The sequence below is a fragment of the Macaca fascicularis genome, chromosome 1 (genome assembly GCF_037993035.2).
Source record: "Macaca fascicularis isolate 582-1 chromosome 1, T2T-MFA8v1.1".
Classification (NCBI taxonomy): Eukaryota; Metazoa; Chordata; class Mammalia; order Primates; family Cercopithecidae; genus Macaca; species Macaca fascicularis.
In genome coordinates, this window is record NC_088375.1 from 179,961,047 (window position 1) to 179,976,509 (window position 15,463).

At 48.8% G+C, this 15,463-nt stretch overlaps 2 protein-coding genes across 7 annotated transcripts in view; both read right to left on the minus strand.

Annotated features, from left to right (window-relative positions):
• The window catches only part of TTC4 (tetratricopeptide repeat domain 4), a 28,764-nt gene extending 26,012 nt beyond the window's left edge, over window positions 1-2,752 (minus strand). For both annotated transcript variants that reach the window (XM_005543274.4, XM_005543273.4), the window contains exons 1-3: window positions 2,595-2,752; window positions 1,884-2,001; window positions 963-1,124 (exon numbers count right to left, since the gene is read on the minus strand). In XM_005543274.4, the coding sequence (XP_005543331.3) occupies window positions 963-1,124; window positions 1,884-2,001; window positions 2,595-2,705 (391 nt within the window). In that variant the 5' untranslated portion in view covers window positions 2,706-2,752. The remainder of the gene's footprint in view (window positions 1-962; window positions 1,125-1,883; window positions 2,002-2,594) is intronic.
• A 5,510-nt stretch (window positions 2,753-8,262) lies between these two features.
• Window positions 8,263-15,463, minus strand: part of MROH7 (maestro heat like repeat family member 7) — a 59,442-nt gene continuing 52,241 nt past the window's right edge. For all 5 annotated transcript variants that reach the window (XR_012419788.1, XM_015435470.4, XM_074005944.1 and 2 more), the window contains 3 exons: window positions 11,976-12,078; window positions 9,441-9,503; window positions 8,263-8,583 (listed from right to left, as the gene is read on the minus strand). Coding sequence is in view for 4 of the 5 variants with exons in the window: in XM_015435470.4 (XP_015290956.3) it covers window positions 8,342-8,583; window positions 9,441-9,503; window positions 11,976-12,078 (408 nt within the window). In the remaining variant the exon portion in view is untranslated. The remainder of the gene's footprint in view (window positions 8,584-9,440; window positions 9,504-11,975; window positions 12,079-15,463) is intronic.

A 15,463-nucleotide genomic window follows, 5' to 3' on the forward strand; every position in this document is an offset into this window, starting at 1 on the left:
GTGTCTTTAACATGTTAATGTGTACTGCAAATCTCTAAGCAGCAGCATTTTCCAAACTTCCTCATCCTCCTCCAAACTTCCTCATCCACCAGAATTACTGGTGGCTCACATCTGTAATTCCAATACTTTAGGAGACTGAGGCGGATGGATCACTTGAGCCTGAGTTCGAGACCAGCCCAGGCAACATGGAAAAACCCTGTCTCTACAAAAAAAATGTAATACAGTAAAAAATATGAATAAATAAATAAAAGAGTTAAAATTCCTCATCCAAGCAACTTTTTAGAAACAGGGTCTCGCTTTGTCACCCAGGGTGGAGCGGAGTGGCATGATTATGGCTCCCTGCAACCTTGAGCGAACCTCCTGCCTCAGCCTCCCAAGTAGCTAGGACTACAGGCAGACACCACTATGCCCAGTTAACTTTTTTGTAGAGACAGGATCTCACTATGTTGCCCAGGTTGGTCTTGAACTCCTGACCTCAGCCTCCCAAAGTGCTTGGATTACAAGTGTGAGCCACTGCACCCAACCAAAAAATATTTTTACCTCCCACAGAACACTCTGAGATATTCTCCCTTAGATTAAAATGGCTTCTCTCACCTAAAGATCTCTACTGCCTTAATCCTGCTAGCATCCTTGAAAAGAGGATAAAAGGCAGAAACACACATTTTTTGAGAGAGTAGAAGCCCTTGGGCTCAAAAATCTCAGAACATACTGCCTCATACATCAAACACCTTACTAGAGTGACCAAGTCACTTTTTGGGTTCAGATAGTAAGAATTACACAATCCATTCTGTTTCTCTTTTTATCATGTAAACTTGGAAGAACAGAGTTCAATCAGAATAAACTATCCTTAGTCTAGGTTTCTGTGATAACAGCCCCTCATCCTCTGATGTTCTCAAACCTCCACTAACCATCATAATGGCTTGTATCATAAGTTTATTCTTCAGAAAGCACTTATAAATTACCCAGATAGTACTGTGCTGCTGCCCGGTTGGTATAAAGGACAGCATTCAAATCAGGATCTGCACATTTCTTCTTTAATCCTTCAGTGTACGAAATTACAGCTTTCTTGTAGTCTTTTTCTTTAAAGTAATCATTGCCCTCATCTTTATAGGTCTTGGCCTGTTCTGCAAAGAAGAGGAAAAATAATCACTATTGCCTACTTTTAAAAGGCTCATTAAAAATAGATTCTAAATCACACAATAATGTACTATATGATACACCAAAGGAAATAAACCAATAGGGAAAGGAAACTCAATGTTACGATAAAAGTGGGTATCAACATGGACAAAGTCACACAAATTTAATGCTAATTCCAAATATCTTACAAGGTAGATTACTGTTTTCCAAAAAAAGAAGCATAAAGGAAAAAAGTATACTCATCCTAGCTACTGAAGAAAAGAATTCTTTTTTAATCACTGAAGAAATCAGTGAGGGACAGGGAGATTGATTATACTTCTGCTTTTGCTTATGTTTTTTATTCTGTGGAGTGCAAATTCCCCTCCTCACCCTAGCAAAAGCCTACAAAATTACAAAGATTCAGCTCAAATTTCCTATCTATTGTGAATCCACTCCTGCTCCTTAAAGTGTTCCAACAGGACCCGCTACCGCTGTAGTATACACCTACATTTGACACTTATAACACAAGTTTGTCTTGATTCTTTAAGACAATAGGCTTCTCACTGAGCCTGACCTTGGAGAGTGGAATTGTGTCTTACTCATCCCTGTATCCCCAATTCCTACCACTTAGTAGGTACACAAAGAAGTATGTTGGAATGAATAATGACAAGTTAGCTCAGGCTAACTTCTTGTTATCAATCAGAACCCTTCTAACCCACACTTAATTCAGTGGAAACACAAAACAAGTATTAGTCATGTTAAGATACCTTCTGGAGAACGCTCCTCATCAAAAATAATTGACTGGAGACAAGCCAAGTCAGGATTCTCCCTGGGATCAATTTCTGATGGCGCTCTCTTCATAAATAGGGGGACCTTTTCAAATTCCTGGAAATGGTTAAGAATGAACTACATGAATAAGCTTTTCTACTGAGCAGATCCAATTCCATGACTCATTATCAAAGTTTTTTTACTCATCATGATTTGCAAATCATCACAGCTAGCTGTATCCATTCAGGCCTCCGCTTCCCTTCTGTAAAATGGGAGTGTGGTGTAATGGTCTCTAATGATTGTTTTAGTTCTCATATTCTACAAGAGCGGCAGGAATTACCATTAATTGAACGCCCTTATGGTCTTGACACTTTACCAACTGTCTCATTTCATCTTTGCTATTGGTGATATAGTTCGGGCAATTTTACAGATGAGGAAACGGGTTCAGAGAAGTTAAGTAACTGACCCATATCAGAGCCAGTAAGTGGTGGAGTCACAGGCCTGACTCCAAGACCTAGGTTCTCAAATGTACTGACAGCTTAAGAAGCAACTCAAAACCTCGAAGCCGATTTTCAATACTCAACTAGAAACCAGCCATCAGCTGGCAGCGCCAGGGATCTGGAATTGAGGGAGGCGCCCCAAAACCCGGGTGCCCCACGAGTTCGTGCCCCACGCCCCTACACACATGCGGAGACCCCCGGACAGCCCACCTCCTCCCACTGGTCCTCATGAAAGCCCCCACGGTAAGGCTGGCTCTGGAACTTTTCCAGGAAGGAGTCCATGACGTCGTCCGAGGTGGGATTCTGCCCAGGTTGCTCCATAGCTGATACCCTGCTTCCAGCCTGGGTCCCGGCGCCTTGAAGCGAGCACCCCTTCCGGCGGCGCGAGTGCCCTTTCCTCAATCCTCCCGGCGACGCATGCCCGCGCGCCTTGGGTTCCGCCGGCCTGGGAGCGTGACCAGGCGTAGCCAATACGCTCCTCCCCCGGCCCGCCCTCCTCGGCGGTGCCTGGCCTCTCCTGCCCCGAATGCTTTTGGAGTGGTGCGTAAGCCCGAATCCCCAAAGCCCCCATCTCACGTCATTCATTTGTTCGTCAGTCAGTCAACACATACTTATTTAGCTCTTTCTGCGCTTCCGGCCTGTTCTAGTGGCTGGCTATATAGTGGTGGGCAGAGCGGATGAAATCCCTGCCCTCTAGGAGTTGCTAAGGCAGTGGGGAGGAAAGGACAATAGACAGTTGAGATGTAAGAGTTTGTCAGGGGTAGCAAGAGCTACTGGGGAAAAGTTTTAAACAGGATGGGTAGACATTCTGCCAGAGGCCTGGGAGTGACCAGGAGGGGTCTGGGAAAGGCATTCCCATAGAGGGAACAGGGAACAGGCCGGAACCCTGATGAAGGAGGGTCTTCTGTGCTTGGGAAACAGCAAGGAGGCCAGTGGAGCTGAAGCAGAGTGAGGAAGGGGACAAGGAGATGATGAAGTGGGAGGACAAAGGGGCTGTAACTATGAGGATCTGGCCATTTCCTCAGAGTGGGATGGGACCTTTTGGAGAGTTTCGAGGAAAGGAGAGTCTGACTAGACCTCTGTCTCTGAGCTTAGCCACCCCTAACTCCCACAGCTCAGACAGAAACAGGGTGTCCAGTCCAGGTGCTGCAGGCCTGGTTAGGCAGCCCCTGTGGCTTCCTGCAGCTGCCCTACCGTCCAGCAAATGGCTGAAGTTCCCCGGGGCTACAGCCTTGGGAAGCTCCTAGCCTGGTCTGAAATGAAAAGCAGACAGGAAGCACACCAATCTAAACTGGCCTTGGGTCACAGGTCTGCTCAGTGAAGGCTCAGAGGGGTGGGATTCAAGGTGACGCAGGGCTGAGATCAGAGCTGAGGAAGGTCTCTGCAGATGGGTAGAGGACTCAGCGTTTTAGGCAGTGGGAGCTCACATGTGGAGAGAAGCGTGGAGGTGTGTACCGGCCCACCATGCTGGGTACTGCAAGTGTTAAGAGGTGTGGCCGGTGGCTCATGCCTGTAATCCCAGCACTTTGGGAGGTCAAGGCAGGCAGTTCATGAGGTCAGGAGATCGAGACCATCCTAGCTAACACAGTGAAACCCTGTCTCTACTAAAAATACAAAAATTTAGCCGGGCATGGTGGCACGCACCTGTAGTCCCAGCTACTGGGGAGGCTGGGGCAGGAGAATCGCTTGAATCCGGGAGGCGGAGGTTGCAGTGAGCCGAGATCACACCACTGCACTCCAGTCTGGGCAACAGACCAAGACTCTACCTCAAAAAAAAAAAAAGAGGTGTGGCAGGCAAGTGGGTAGGGGCCAGAAGGCCTGCCTACCTTACTAGCCTTGGTCCTGCAGAGGATAATGAGCCGCTGAAAACACCTAAAAGGACCAAGGGCCGTGAGCACATTTGTCTTAGGAAGGCCTGGGCTGCCAGGTGAAGCACTGATGGGGGAGGTTGGTTAGGAGATTGACAAGGAGGATGCTGATAAGAGACCAAGGGAAGGGAGAGATCTGAAGCCCAGCAGTGGGGCTGGCAGGGGGGTTATTCTTTGATACGGGGATGGAGACAGCAGGGCTAAGGGTGGTGCATGGGGACCATGAGCCTTCCAGTGCCGGGACTTTATCTTTTCCCTTCAGATTCTCCCACACCCAGCAGAACACCTGGTCCTAGTGCTCCCTTTCCTCCAAATCCAAACTCCTTTTCCACACTTCCTCCTCCAGCCCTGCTCCCTAACCCTGGTTTCCTCCTTTATTCTCCTCTTCATCATCTTTTCCTTTATGGAGTCCAGAGCCTACAGAGTCTTTTTGCTTTCATTTTTTTTTTTTCATTTGATTCCTGTAAGAACACTGTGAGGTATGAACCCATTTTACAGGTAACAATAGGGGAAGCTAAGAGAAGCGAAGTAACTTGCCCAGCACACTCTGAACCTTCCAACTCAAAACTAATTAGGGGTCTTGGCCGATAATTGAGTCAATCAGCCTTTGCTGTGCTTAGGGGCCACCCAGACCCAAAATATAGCAGCTGTCATCTGTCAGGGCCACCCTAGACCTGGGTCCTAGCCCATGAAAGCAGAAGTGGTTCTGGGTGGAAAGGATTCAGGTATAGGAGTCTTGAGATCTTTGGGACCTACACTTCCATTAGTTCCCTTGCAGGACCTTGGGCAAGGCCCATCCCTGTTTAAGCTGTGTCCTCATCTGTGGAATGTGGGCAATAAAGCCAGTCTGCCTTCCCCATAATCCACAGGGCTACTGTAAGACTCCAAGGAGGCAATGTTTGGGAACATTCTCCCTGATGGGAAGGATTGCGCAAATGAATCTCCCCCGTTTCCTACGCTCTCTCCCAGTCCCAGAATACCAATGGCCTGTGCTACCATTTATTAGAAGATGATTGTGTGGTCAATATCATGGGCTCCTAACCCCCAACAGGAGCTTAAGTTAGGTGCTCCACAGGCTGATGTCTCACTCTACATACTCTCCCAGGGAAATTGTACCCCAGCCCCTACACACAGATGAATCCCAAATCTGCTTCCGTCTCAGGTCCCTCAACTGAGCTCCATCCGTGTCCCTTTGTGGCCGCCATAGTCTGTTCAGGCTGCTATAATGGAATACCATCAACTCTGTGGTGTGTAAACAGCAAACATTTATTTCTCCCAGTTGTGGAGGCTGGGAAGTCTAAGATCAAGGCCTGGCAGATTTGGTGTCTGGTGAGGGCCTGCTTTCTGGTTCACAGATGCCATCTTTTCAGTGTCCTCCCATAGTGTGAGTGGTGAGGGAGCTCTGTGAAGGCTCTTTCATAAGGGCACTAATCCCATTCACTAATCCCTAATCAACTCTCAAAGGCCCCCACCTCCTAATATAATGACCTTGGGGGTTCGGATTTCATATGAATTTGGGGGGGACACAGTGTTCAGACCACAGCAGCAGCCAGCGGCCCTGTGGATATCTCCAGTAGCTTGCTGCACAGTCCCTTAAGCTTACTATGTCCAAATTGAACTCATCCCCTGCCCCACAGCCTGCTCCTGGTCCTGGGTTCACCACTCGATGTGGGCTCCATTGGCTCAGTCATCCACCCAGAAACCTGGGTGCCACACTCAGCGCCTCCCTCTCCCTCCTCCCTCCTCCATTCTGTCAATTACTAGGCTCTGAAAGTCCCCTTCCTCAGTCTCCTGCAGGCCTTGCCATCCTCTCCATTTTATGCTGCAAGGTCCGGCCACTGTTCCCTCAGCAGTTTCTGGCTAAGTCTCCCTGATGGTGCTCTTGTCCACACTGCCATCCAGTCCTTTCACTCCACGACATAGTGAGCTTCTTCTGCTTCCTTTTTTGTTTACTCCCTTTTATGCCCCAAAGCCCTCCTCCTTACTCTAATCAGTCATTCTAGCATGTTTTATTAGCATTTGTTTTGTTTTGTTTTATAGAGATGGAGGTCTCACTGTGTTGCCTCAGGCTGGTCTTGAACTCCTGGTCTCAAGCGATCCTCCCGCCTCGGCCTCCCAAAGTGTTGGAATTATAGGCATGAACCACCATACCTGGCCTCTAGTGTGTTTACTGTGTCTTCTCAGTTTCTAAGTGTTCTTGCAAAATGTGAATTCTTGTGTGTGTGTGTGTGTGTGTGTGTGTGTGTGTGTGTTTGTGTATGTGTATATATATATTTTAGACAGAGTTTCACTCTTGTTGCCCAGGCTGGAGTCCAATGGCACAATCTTGGCTCACTGCAACCTCCGCCTCCCAGGTTCAAGCAATTCTCCTGCCTCAGCCTCCCAAGTAGCTGGGATTACAGGTATGTGCCACCACGCCTGGCTAATGTTGTATTTCTAATAGAGATGGTGTTTAACCATGTTTGTCAGGCTGGTCTCAAACTCCTGACTCAGGTGATCCACCTGCTTCAGCCTCCCAAAGTGCTGGGATTACAGGAGTAAGCCACCGCGCCTGGTCAACTTTTGTGTATACATTCTTGATACACTTTTTCCCCTCAGCACTGGGTTTTAGGTCCCATCTAGCAGCCCCTAACTGCTGTGCAGGGCCCCACGGCACACATCTTCTCCCAAGGGACAGATACCCAGGCTGCCTCCTTTCCCCACCACCACAAAGAACACTGATGAACTTCCTCGTGCATCTCTCTTTATGGACCTGTGGAAGATTCCCCCGAGCTATGTATCTACAAGTGGAACTGCTCAGTCGTGGGTATGCATGAACTTAGTAAGACTGAAGTGACCGAATAATGACAGATGTCTACAGATTGCAGAAGAGCTGCGCCAATTTACCATCTCACCAGCAGTGCCTGAGGTTTCCTGTATCCCTAGGAGGAGGCGCCTTCTAAAGCAGGCATCTGCCTACACCCCTCCCCTGCTTAGCAGCCCACAGTGCCTTCCCACTCCTAGCTGGATGAAGTCTCCCTCCTTAACACAGCCTGCAGGGCTTCCCTGGCTCTAGCCTGGAACTCCTCTCCCCTCTCTCTCTGGGCTCTGTGCACTGCAGGACTGCAGTTGTTCCTTGGTCCCATGTGTCCTGCTCCCTTCCATACATGCTCTTTCCAAACCCCCTGCAGGGGAGTTTCTTCCCTGGGAAGCCTTATCTGACATTTCACCACCAGATGGTCTATGTACCTCCTTGGGACGCCACAGCCCCCATACTGACCTGCTGTGCTGTTGGTGTCTGTATATGTTTCTGACACTTTCATTAGACCAAAGTTTCTCAACCATGGCACTTTCAACAAATGGGATGGGGAACTCCTTGTTGAAGGACTGTCCTGAGCAGAGTAGGATGTTTAGCAGCATCCCCGGCTGCTACCCATTGGATGATAATAGCATACCCCCCAGCCCCCACAAGTGTAACAGCCAGAAACATTTCCAGACATTGTTAAATATTACCTGGGGATCAAAATCACCCCTGGCTGAGAACCACTGTATCAGACTATGAACTGCTAGGGCCTGGGACTGGGTCTTATTCATATGTGTATCGTGGCACCCAGAGCAGGGCTGGCCCAGATTAGGTGCTCAGTAAATGCTGCTAGAATCTGTGGTGGCCAATTACTGGGCAGAGACCCAAGGGCGGGACTCAGAATTCAGGGTTTTGGGATATGCATGATGTCGTGGGAGTGGGGCTGTCTCTTCTTTCCCTTTTTTCCCTTTCCCCGACAGCCACCCAAATCATCATCTCCTTTTGTTCTTATAATATGGGGCAGGGGAAACTGAGACATCCAGCAGACTCACTGTGTGGCCCTGGGGAAGCGACTTCATCCCTCTGCTTCCTCACTTATACAATATGGGCAAAACAGACTACGTAGGTCAATAGTTATTGACTGAGCCAACAAACCAACGCAAACTCCTCTCAAAGTGATGACTGCTCCAGAGCCTGGGGGATGTCCCAAAAGGAAACAATCAAGATAGAGAGGTAAGCCACATGACATTTATAGGGAGCATGGCTGGAGCTCAACCACCCTGAGGAGGGTTGGGGGCTCAGGGACGTCACTGCTTCAAGGACATCTTCCAGGAGCCCAGTGCCTGCATGATCCAGGAGCGCCGCTGGTGGGAAGTGGGCAGGTTCTCACAGCTGGAGCTCCAGTGGTGCGTGGTGGCCGGGTAACACACCCACGAGTCCCCGTGCGGCAGCCAGGAGTTCTGCCAGCAGCTGGCCAGGATGTGGTCCTGGACCTGGGCCGCGTAGATGCACACTGATGCTTCTGGGTCATGTCTCAAGTTTTCCAGAGCTGCATCATGGGGAAGGGAGAAGCCTCCTGTTAAGATCCAGGGCCCCATGTGGGTCTCATACCTAATTATTTCCATCTCCGTGCCTTGGCTTAAGCACCCTCTGCTTGGCATCCCCTCATCTCACTTTCCTCCTGGCACTTCAAATTCTTCACATTTTTCAGAGCCTGAATCAAAATCCGCCTCCTCCAGGAAGCCTTCTTGGACTGTCCCAACCTACCTTAATGCTGTCATCATATTCCTTGGTTACAAAGTGAGTCAGTCCCCACTTAAGAGTCACCCTGCACTAAACGGCTTTCGGTCTCGCTTTTGAGCCTCATTTCCTTAATGAGATTGTGAGCTCCCCTAGGGTAAGGCTGTGTTCTGTCTCTTGGTAACCCAGTGGTACTTAATGCTATACTCATCCTGGATTAAAAACGAGTAAAACTGGCCAGGCGCAGTGGCTCATGCCTGTAATCCCAGTACTTTGGGAGGCAGAAGCAGGTGGATCACTTGAGGTCAGGAGTTTGAGACCAGCCTGGCCAACATGGTGAAACCCTGTCTCTACTGAATATACAAAAATTAGCCAGGTACAGTGTATGCCTGTAGTCCCAGCTGCTTGCCAGGCTGAAGCAGGAGAATCACTTGAACCAGGAGGGGGAGGTTGCAGTGAGCCAAGATCGTGCCACATCTCTCCAGCCTGGCCAACAGAGTGAGACTCCATCTCAAAACAAACAAACAAACAAAAAACTAGTACAACTGAACTGAGTTGAAGACCCTTGTCTTGGGACACATCCCTTCCCTTTCCCTATTATCCACTGTGATTCTACTCGCTCTCTCACTGTCCCCTGAAATCTCACCAACGCGGGGCATGACTTACCAGCTTTCACTTCATTCAGACGATCTTCTGTCATTATGCTCTCCATGCAGGGGACCAGGGACCCTTGAGTGTAATCCAAGAAGTGAGGGCATTTGTCTTCTGACTTCGACCCCATCCCAACCCACTCTTAGACCAGAGCTCCTCAGAGATGCTTTTCCCATTATCCTCCAACCCCACACATGAGGACACAAAACTTCATTTGAACCCTGGGACACATTCCCCAAGAGGGGTCCTGAAAAGGATGGCTGGTCCAGTGGGCAGGATGGCACCAGGATAGGGGCAGTATCTGGGCTGCAGCTGACTCTGACAGTGCAGCCTCAGGCTAGCCCAGTACCCAGGCTGGGGCTCAGTTTCCTCATCTGTGACACAGGGAAGTGCTGCCTCTGCTGTCCACCTCTATGGGGAATTTGAGCAGTAATAACATGTAAGACACTGAGCACCTTGCATACTTGTCAGGCATGGCTATAGCAGGGCCCCGGAGGGCTGAGACTCAGCTATGCTAGGTCAAGGATATGTTTCTGATGACTCCTCTGAGGCATTGCTCATCCCTCCCTTGCTCCCAGCCTGTGAGCCTGGCTCCTGCAGTACTTGCAGGTCCTTGAATGGGCTGTACCTCTCAGAAGGTCCTTCCTTCACTATTGTTTTTTGTTTGTTTGTTTGTTTGTTTTAGACAGTGTTGCCCAGGCTAGAGTGCAGTGGCATGATCATAGCGCACTGCAGCCTCAAACTCCTGAGCTCAAGCAGTCCTCCTGCCTCAGTCTCCTGAGTAGCTAGGACTATAAGCATTTGCCACTATGCCCAGCTAACTTTTTTAGTATTTGTTTTTTGTAGAGATGGGGTCTTGCTATATTGCTTAAGCTACTCTCAAATTCCTGCCCTTAAATGATCCTCTCACCTTGACTCCCCAAAGGACTGGGATTACAGGAGTGAGCCACCCTCCCTGGCCCCTCACTTCGTTTCCTGGTAATTCCTATTTGTCCTTGAATATTCAATTTAATAAGTGGTTCCTCTAGGAAGTCCTTCCTTGCTCCGGATAAGTTAGGTGCTTCTCTAAGTTTCCTGAGTATCTGTGAGCTTTTCTCTATCTGTTCATACCATATTGTATTTTACTTGTGATTTATTAATTTTATCTCTCACCAGACCAGAAGTTACTTAATCTTAGATCCACTGAGGGGTGAGAGTGCGAGGGCAAGGATCTTAGCATCCTAAAATTGCAGGCAAAATTGTATACATACGTGCACTTTTTTCAGGGGAGTATTCATAATTTTCTTCAGAGTCTCACAAAAAAGCCATAACTCAAAAAAGGTTAATAATCACTGCACTGCTCTGGGAGTTATCTATGGGCAGATCCAGGCTCTACTCAACTCTGTTTCCCCAGCACAGGCCCTGACATAGAGATGATTCCCAGGGTGTTCGACCCTCCATTTTAGAAGTGATTAATTTGGAGCAAGATTTAAAGAAATCAGCACATAGGAAGTAGATGTCTCTGTGAAGCCTTCACATTCTAAGGGATGCCTCCAGTCCTGGGCATTTTTCTTCTGCCCCAGCACGATCATGTTAACAGCCACCCCCTATCACCACACACCTTCATCAGCATCACCTCCTGAAGGGCTCTTTGTCGTTCTAGCCTAAGCATCATACCTCTCACAGAGTAGGGAATCAACGTTTGCTAAATAAACCAGCAGATGGGTGGATGGATGACTGGATGGGTGAAAACAGCAAATTAACTTGGGAAAGGTACTAAAAGAAATATCACTTCACAAATGGGATCATTTCCAAGCCTCTTTGCAACAAGGTCTCCTGGCCCTTGATGAAGGGCATGTGGTTATTTGGACGGAGGGGTGAGTAATGGGAGGAGACACACCCACTTGCCATCAGAAGGGTCCTGTGGGGCCTCTGGTCAAGGGGAACGTGCTTTTGTTTGTTTGTTTGTTTGTTTGTTTGTTTCAAAAAGGCAGAGTTTGGGAATATGGGAAATAGAAGAATGAAGATTGCTAACATTGAGCACCTGTATGTGCCATCCCTCTCCCGCTTTTAAAAAATATTCTCATTCAGTCTGTGAAACAGGAGGTGATCCCTGTCTTACAGATGAGGAAACTGAGGCTCAGTAGGAGTAAATGATCCAGTTAGCGTGACACAGGAAGGGAACCATGGAACTGAGATTCTACTTGACTCTTTTCACCATGGTACTTGGCTCCTCCTGCTGTTGGCAATGGGGGATTTGCCCAGGCTCCTGCTAGGCTTGTACCCATGCTGTACTCCAGAGAAAAGCAGCAGTTCTGCCATGTACAGTTGCCAAGGTTGTGACCTGCACAAAGACTTCAGACTGAACCCAGCCTGTGGCTCACTTCCTAAGCCATGATCTTAGAGCGGGGAAAACCATTCTAGTTTGCACCATGGCTGTCTGCTGGCCAAGCCTTGCACCCAAAGGGGGGCATCCACCCAAGTGCTGGAAGGGCTAGCAGCCTGGGAGGAAACAAATCAGAGAGCAGGCAGAGCCCTGGCAGCAGGATGACTTATGCCGGGGCAGGTTACCTATGAACATGACTGAGCACTTCCGGAGGGAGGCCCGTGAGTTCTTGGCATATTCCAGGCTCTGGCTGAGGAATATGAAGGCGCTGTCTTGGTGGGTGTTCACCTAGGACAAAAAGAAACCCCAAAAGTGCTGGCCCCTCAGAGGAACCAATTGCCCATCCACCCTTCTTGAAGGTAGGAATGGTGACCCTCGCCCCCTGCCTCCTAAATACATCTGCTGCCTCTGCATGAGCCCCCCAGAGGCCAGAGCTTATCTCCTCTTAGCTGATTAGAACAATCACTTCGATGATGTTCCTGCCTTGGGTGTCTCCTCTTCCAATTTGTCCCCGTGCTGCAGTCAGAGTGAAAGTTCTAAAATGCAGAACCAGCCAGAGATGGAAATGGACATGGCATGTGAGGGACATAGGTAAGGAGATAGTTTGACAAGGGTGAGGGATTCAAGGTATAGAGCAATGGGGATAAACTGGAGAGTTAGGGAGTCTTAAAAGCCCTTAAAAGCCAGACAAAAATAGGGCTTACTTGTACATTAGGAAATAGGAAGACAACATTGATTTATTCTTAATAGGACAGTGAGAAAGCCATGTTTTGGGTAAAATAGTCTGACAGAGGTAGTCAGGATGGATTTGACAGGTAGAAAGTGGGAGAAAGTTGTCCAGCTAAGGAGCTGTTGAGGGAGAAGATGAGAAATCTGATCTGATAACTCTCCTGTTGATGACCTATGTATATCAAGGTCTAAACTCCTAGGCCTGGCATGCAAAGCTTCATGATCATATTCTGGGTCTGACCTTCCTTCCAAGTCTCAGTTCTTTCCACTGACTCCACCTGTCATGCCCACCATGCTGCACTCTGAGGACATGGCCAGCTATCCCCAGATCTGCACCCTCTACAAGAAATTGCTCCTATTTGGAGTGCCCTTCCCACTCTTCTTCACATCATAAACTCCCTCTCACTCTTTAAACCTCAGCTCAGATGCCACCTCCTCCCTGAAGCCTTCCACAGCCCTTAGGCAGAGCTCCATCCCACCACCCTTGATGTTTCTAGCAGATCTTGCTCATCTTTCTTCATGACACCTATGACACCATGCTGTAATTATCTATATTTATCTCCCCTCACTGTATCTGGAGCTCCCCCAAGAGAAGGGCCGTTTCACTCAGCTCAGAGTCTCAGCACCCTGGACAGGGCCTGGCTTGCAACAGGTGCCCAAAAAGTGTCAGATGAATGAATAAACAAATGAATGAATTGGTTACCAGCCCCTTCTTAAAGCTAAGCCTGGAGATTGACCTTCAAATGAGCAAGCTCTTGATGGCCTGAAGAGCAAAGAAGAAACTGCGGACTCAAAGAAGAAACTGAGGACCTGTAGAGGTCACAAGCTGGCAGCCACGGGCCACAGTAGCCTGCAGAGCAATGACAGGCACAGTGTTTAGAAGGTGCTACATCTGGCCAGGTGTGGTGGCTCATGCTTGTAATCCCAGAATTTTGGGAGGCCAAGGCGGGCAGATCACCTGAGGTCAGGAGTTCGAGACCAGTCTGACTAACATGGAGAAACCCCGTCTAAAAATACAAAATTAGGGCGTGGTGGCGTATGCCTGTAATCCCAGCTACTCAGGAGGCTGAGGCAGGAGAATCACTTGAACCCAGGAGTTGGAGGTTGCAGTGAGCAGAGATCACACCATTGCACTCCAGTTTGGGCAACAAGAGTGAAACTCCATTAAAAAAAAAAAAAAAAAGGCCGGGCGCAGTGGCTCACGCCTGTAATCCCAGCACTTTAGGAGGCCAAGGCGGGTGGATCACGAGGTCAGGAGATCGAGACCATCCTGGCTAACATGGTGAAACCCCATCTCTACTAAAAATGCAAAAAATTAGCCAGGCGTGGCAGCGGGCGCCTGTAGTCCCAGCTACTTGGGTGGCTGAGGCAGGAGAATGGCGTGAACCCAGGAGGTGGAGCTTGCAGTGAGCCGAGATCATGCCACTGCACTCCAGCCTGGGTGACTGAGCGAGACTCCGTCTCAAAAAAAAAAAAAAGGAGCTACATTGAATGCTAATTCATGTCCTATAAAAATGTAGGCTGGGTGCAGTGGCTCACGCCTGTAATCCCAGCACTTTGGGAGGCGGAGGTGGGCAGATCGCCTGAGGTCAGGAGTTCGAGACCACCAGTCTGGCCAACATGGTGAAACCCCATCTCTACTAAAAACACAAAAAAATTAGCTGGGTGTGGAGGTGCACCCCTGTAATTCCAGCTACTTGGGAAGCCAACGCAGGAGAATCTCTCGAGCCCCCTAAAGTGGAGGTTGCAGTGAGCCGAGATCACACCACTCACTGCACTCCAGCCTGAATGACAGAGTGAGAGTCTGTCTCAAAAAAAAAAAAAAAAAAAAAAAAGGTTTCTAGTTTTTCTCATGAAACTAGAGGAGCTGGCAAGAGAGGGGCCTGCACGGTGAGCTTGAGCTCTTCACCCCTACCTTCAATGGGGCCTGGGCTCTTTAGGTTGCTCAGGGACCACCACTTCCACACCACTCATGATTATCTGCCTGGTCATTGGCCACCGTAAGCATTTGAATTAGTGACCCTGGCAGGCACTTCCTCCAGACCTCTATTTCCCACTGGAATGTGATGGTAATATCATTAGACCCTCAACTGCAGAGGCTTTGAGCATTACTGATAACGGTGGTGGCCAAGGAGCTTTTCTCAGTCCAGTAACAATTTGTGGCTTTGTGTATTTATGTTAGATTGGTGTGGGGAGTGATGGACTCCCCAGTCAGATGTCCCTTCACACAGAAGGGATTAATTCCCCCAGCTCTGGGCATCACCTGGACTGAGAACTGCCTGGCCCAAGGTCAAGTCCTTCCCAGGGTGACTGGCATCCAGTGACAGATGAACACAGGAGTGTACAGACCTGACCCCCAGACCAAATTTGGGAATCTCCTGGCAGTGTTGGCTGAGACCTCTGCTGAAGCTACATTGCAACTTGACTTCTCCCTTTGTTATTCCTGTTTCTTCCGCTCCCTTCCACGGGTATTGGTCCCAGGGGCACTCCCTCATGTGCTCACTGCTGCCCACAACAACAGGGAAGGCAGATTGAGACCGCAGGCAAAGCTTCCCAAATGACATGTGGAGGACTAGGCTTTATCCTGCAGAGTTGTGCTTCTGTGTGTGTGTGTGTGTGTGTGTGTATGTGTGTGTGTGTGTGTGTGTATGTGCATGTGCGCAGCTTGCTCCTACCTCATGATGTTCACAGGTATTACCGAGAAAGGAAGCTCTGTGGTTAAATAAGTTTGGGAAACTATTATATAGACAACCATGAACACATTTCCTCAGCACAAAACATCTCAGAGCCTTTAGTATCCTGATGTCACTGCAAATCTCCAAGAGCAGAATGTCAGTTCAGTATTTCCCAAACTTACTTGTCTTCAAACTTCTTTTCCTCCCTCTGGGGCGTATTTTATGAGACTGGTGTTGCAGGTAATACACTCTGGGAATTGATGTTGTAG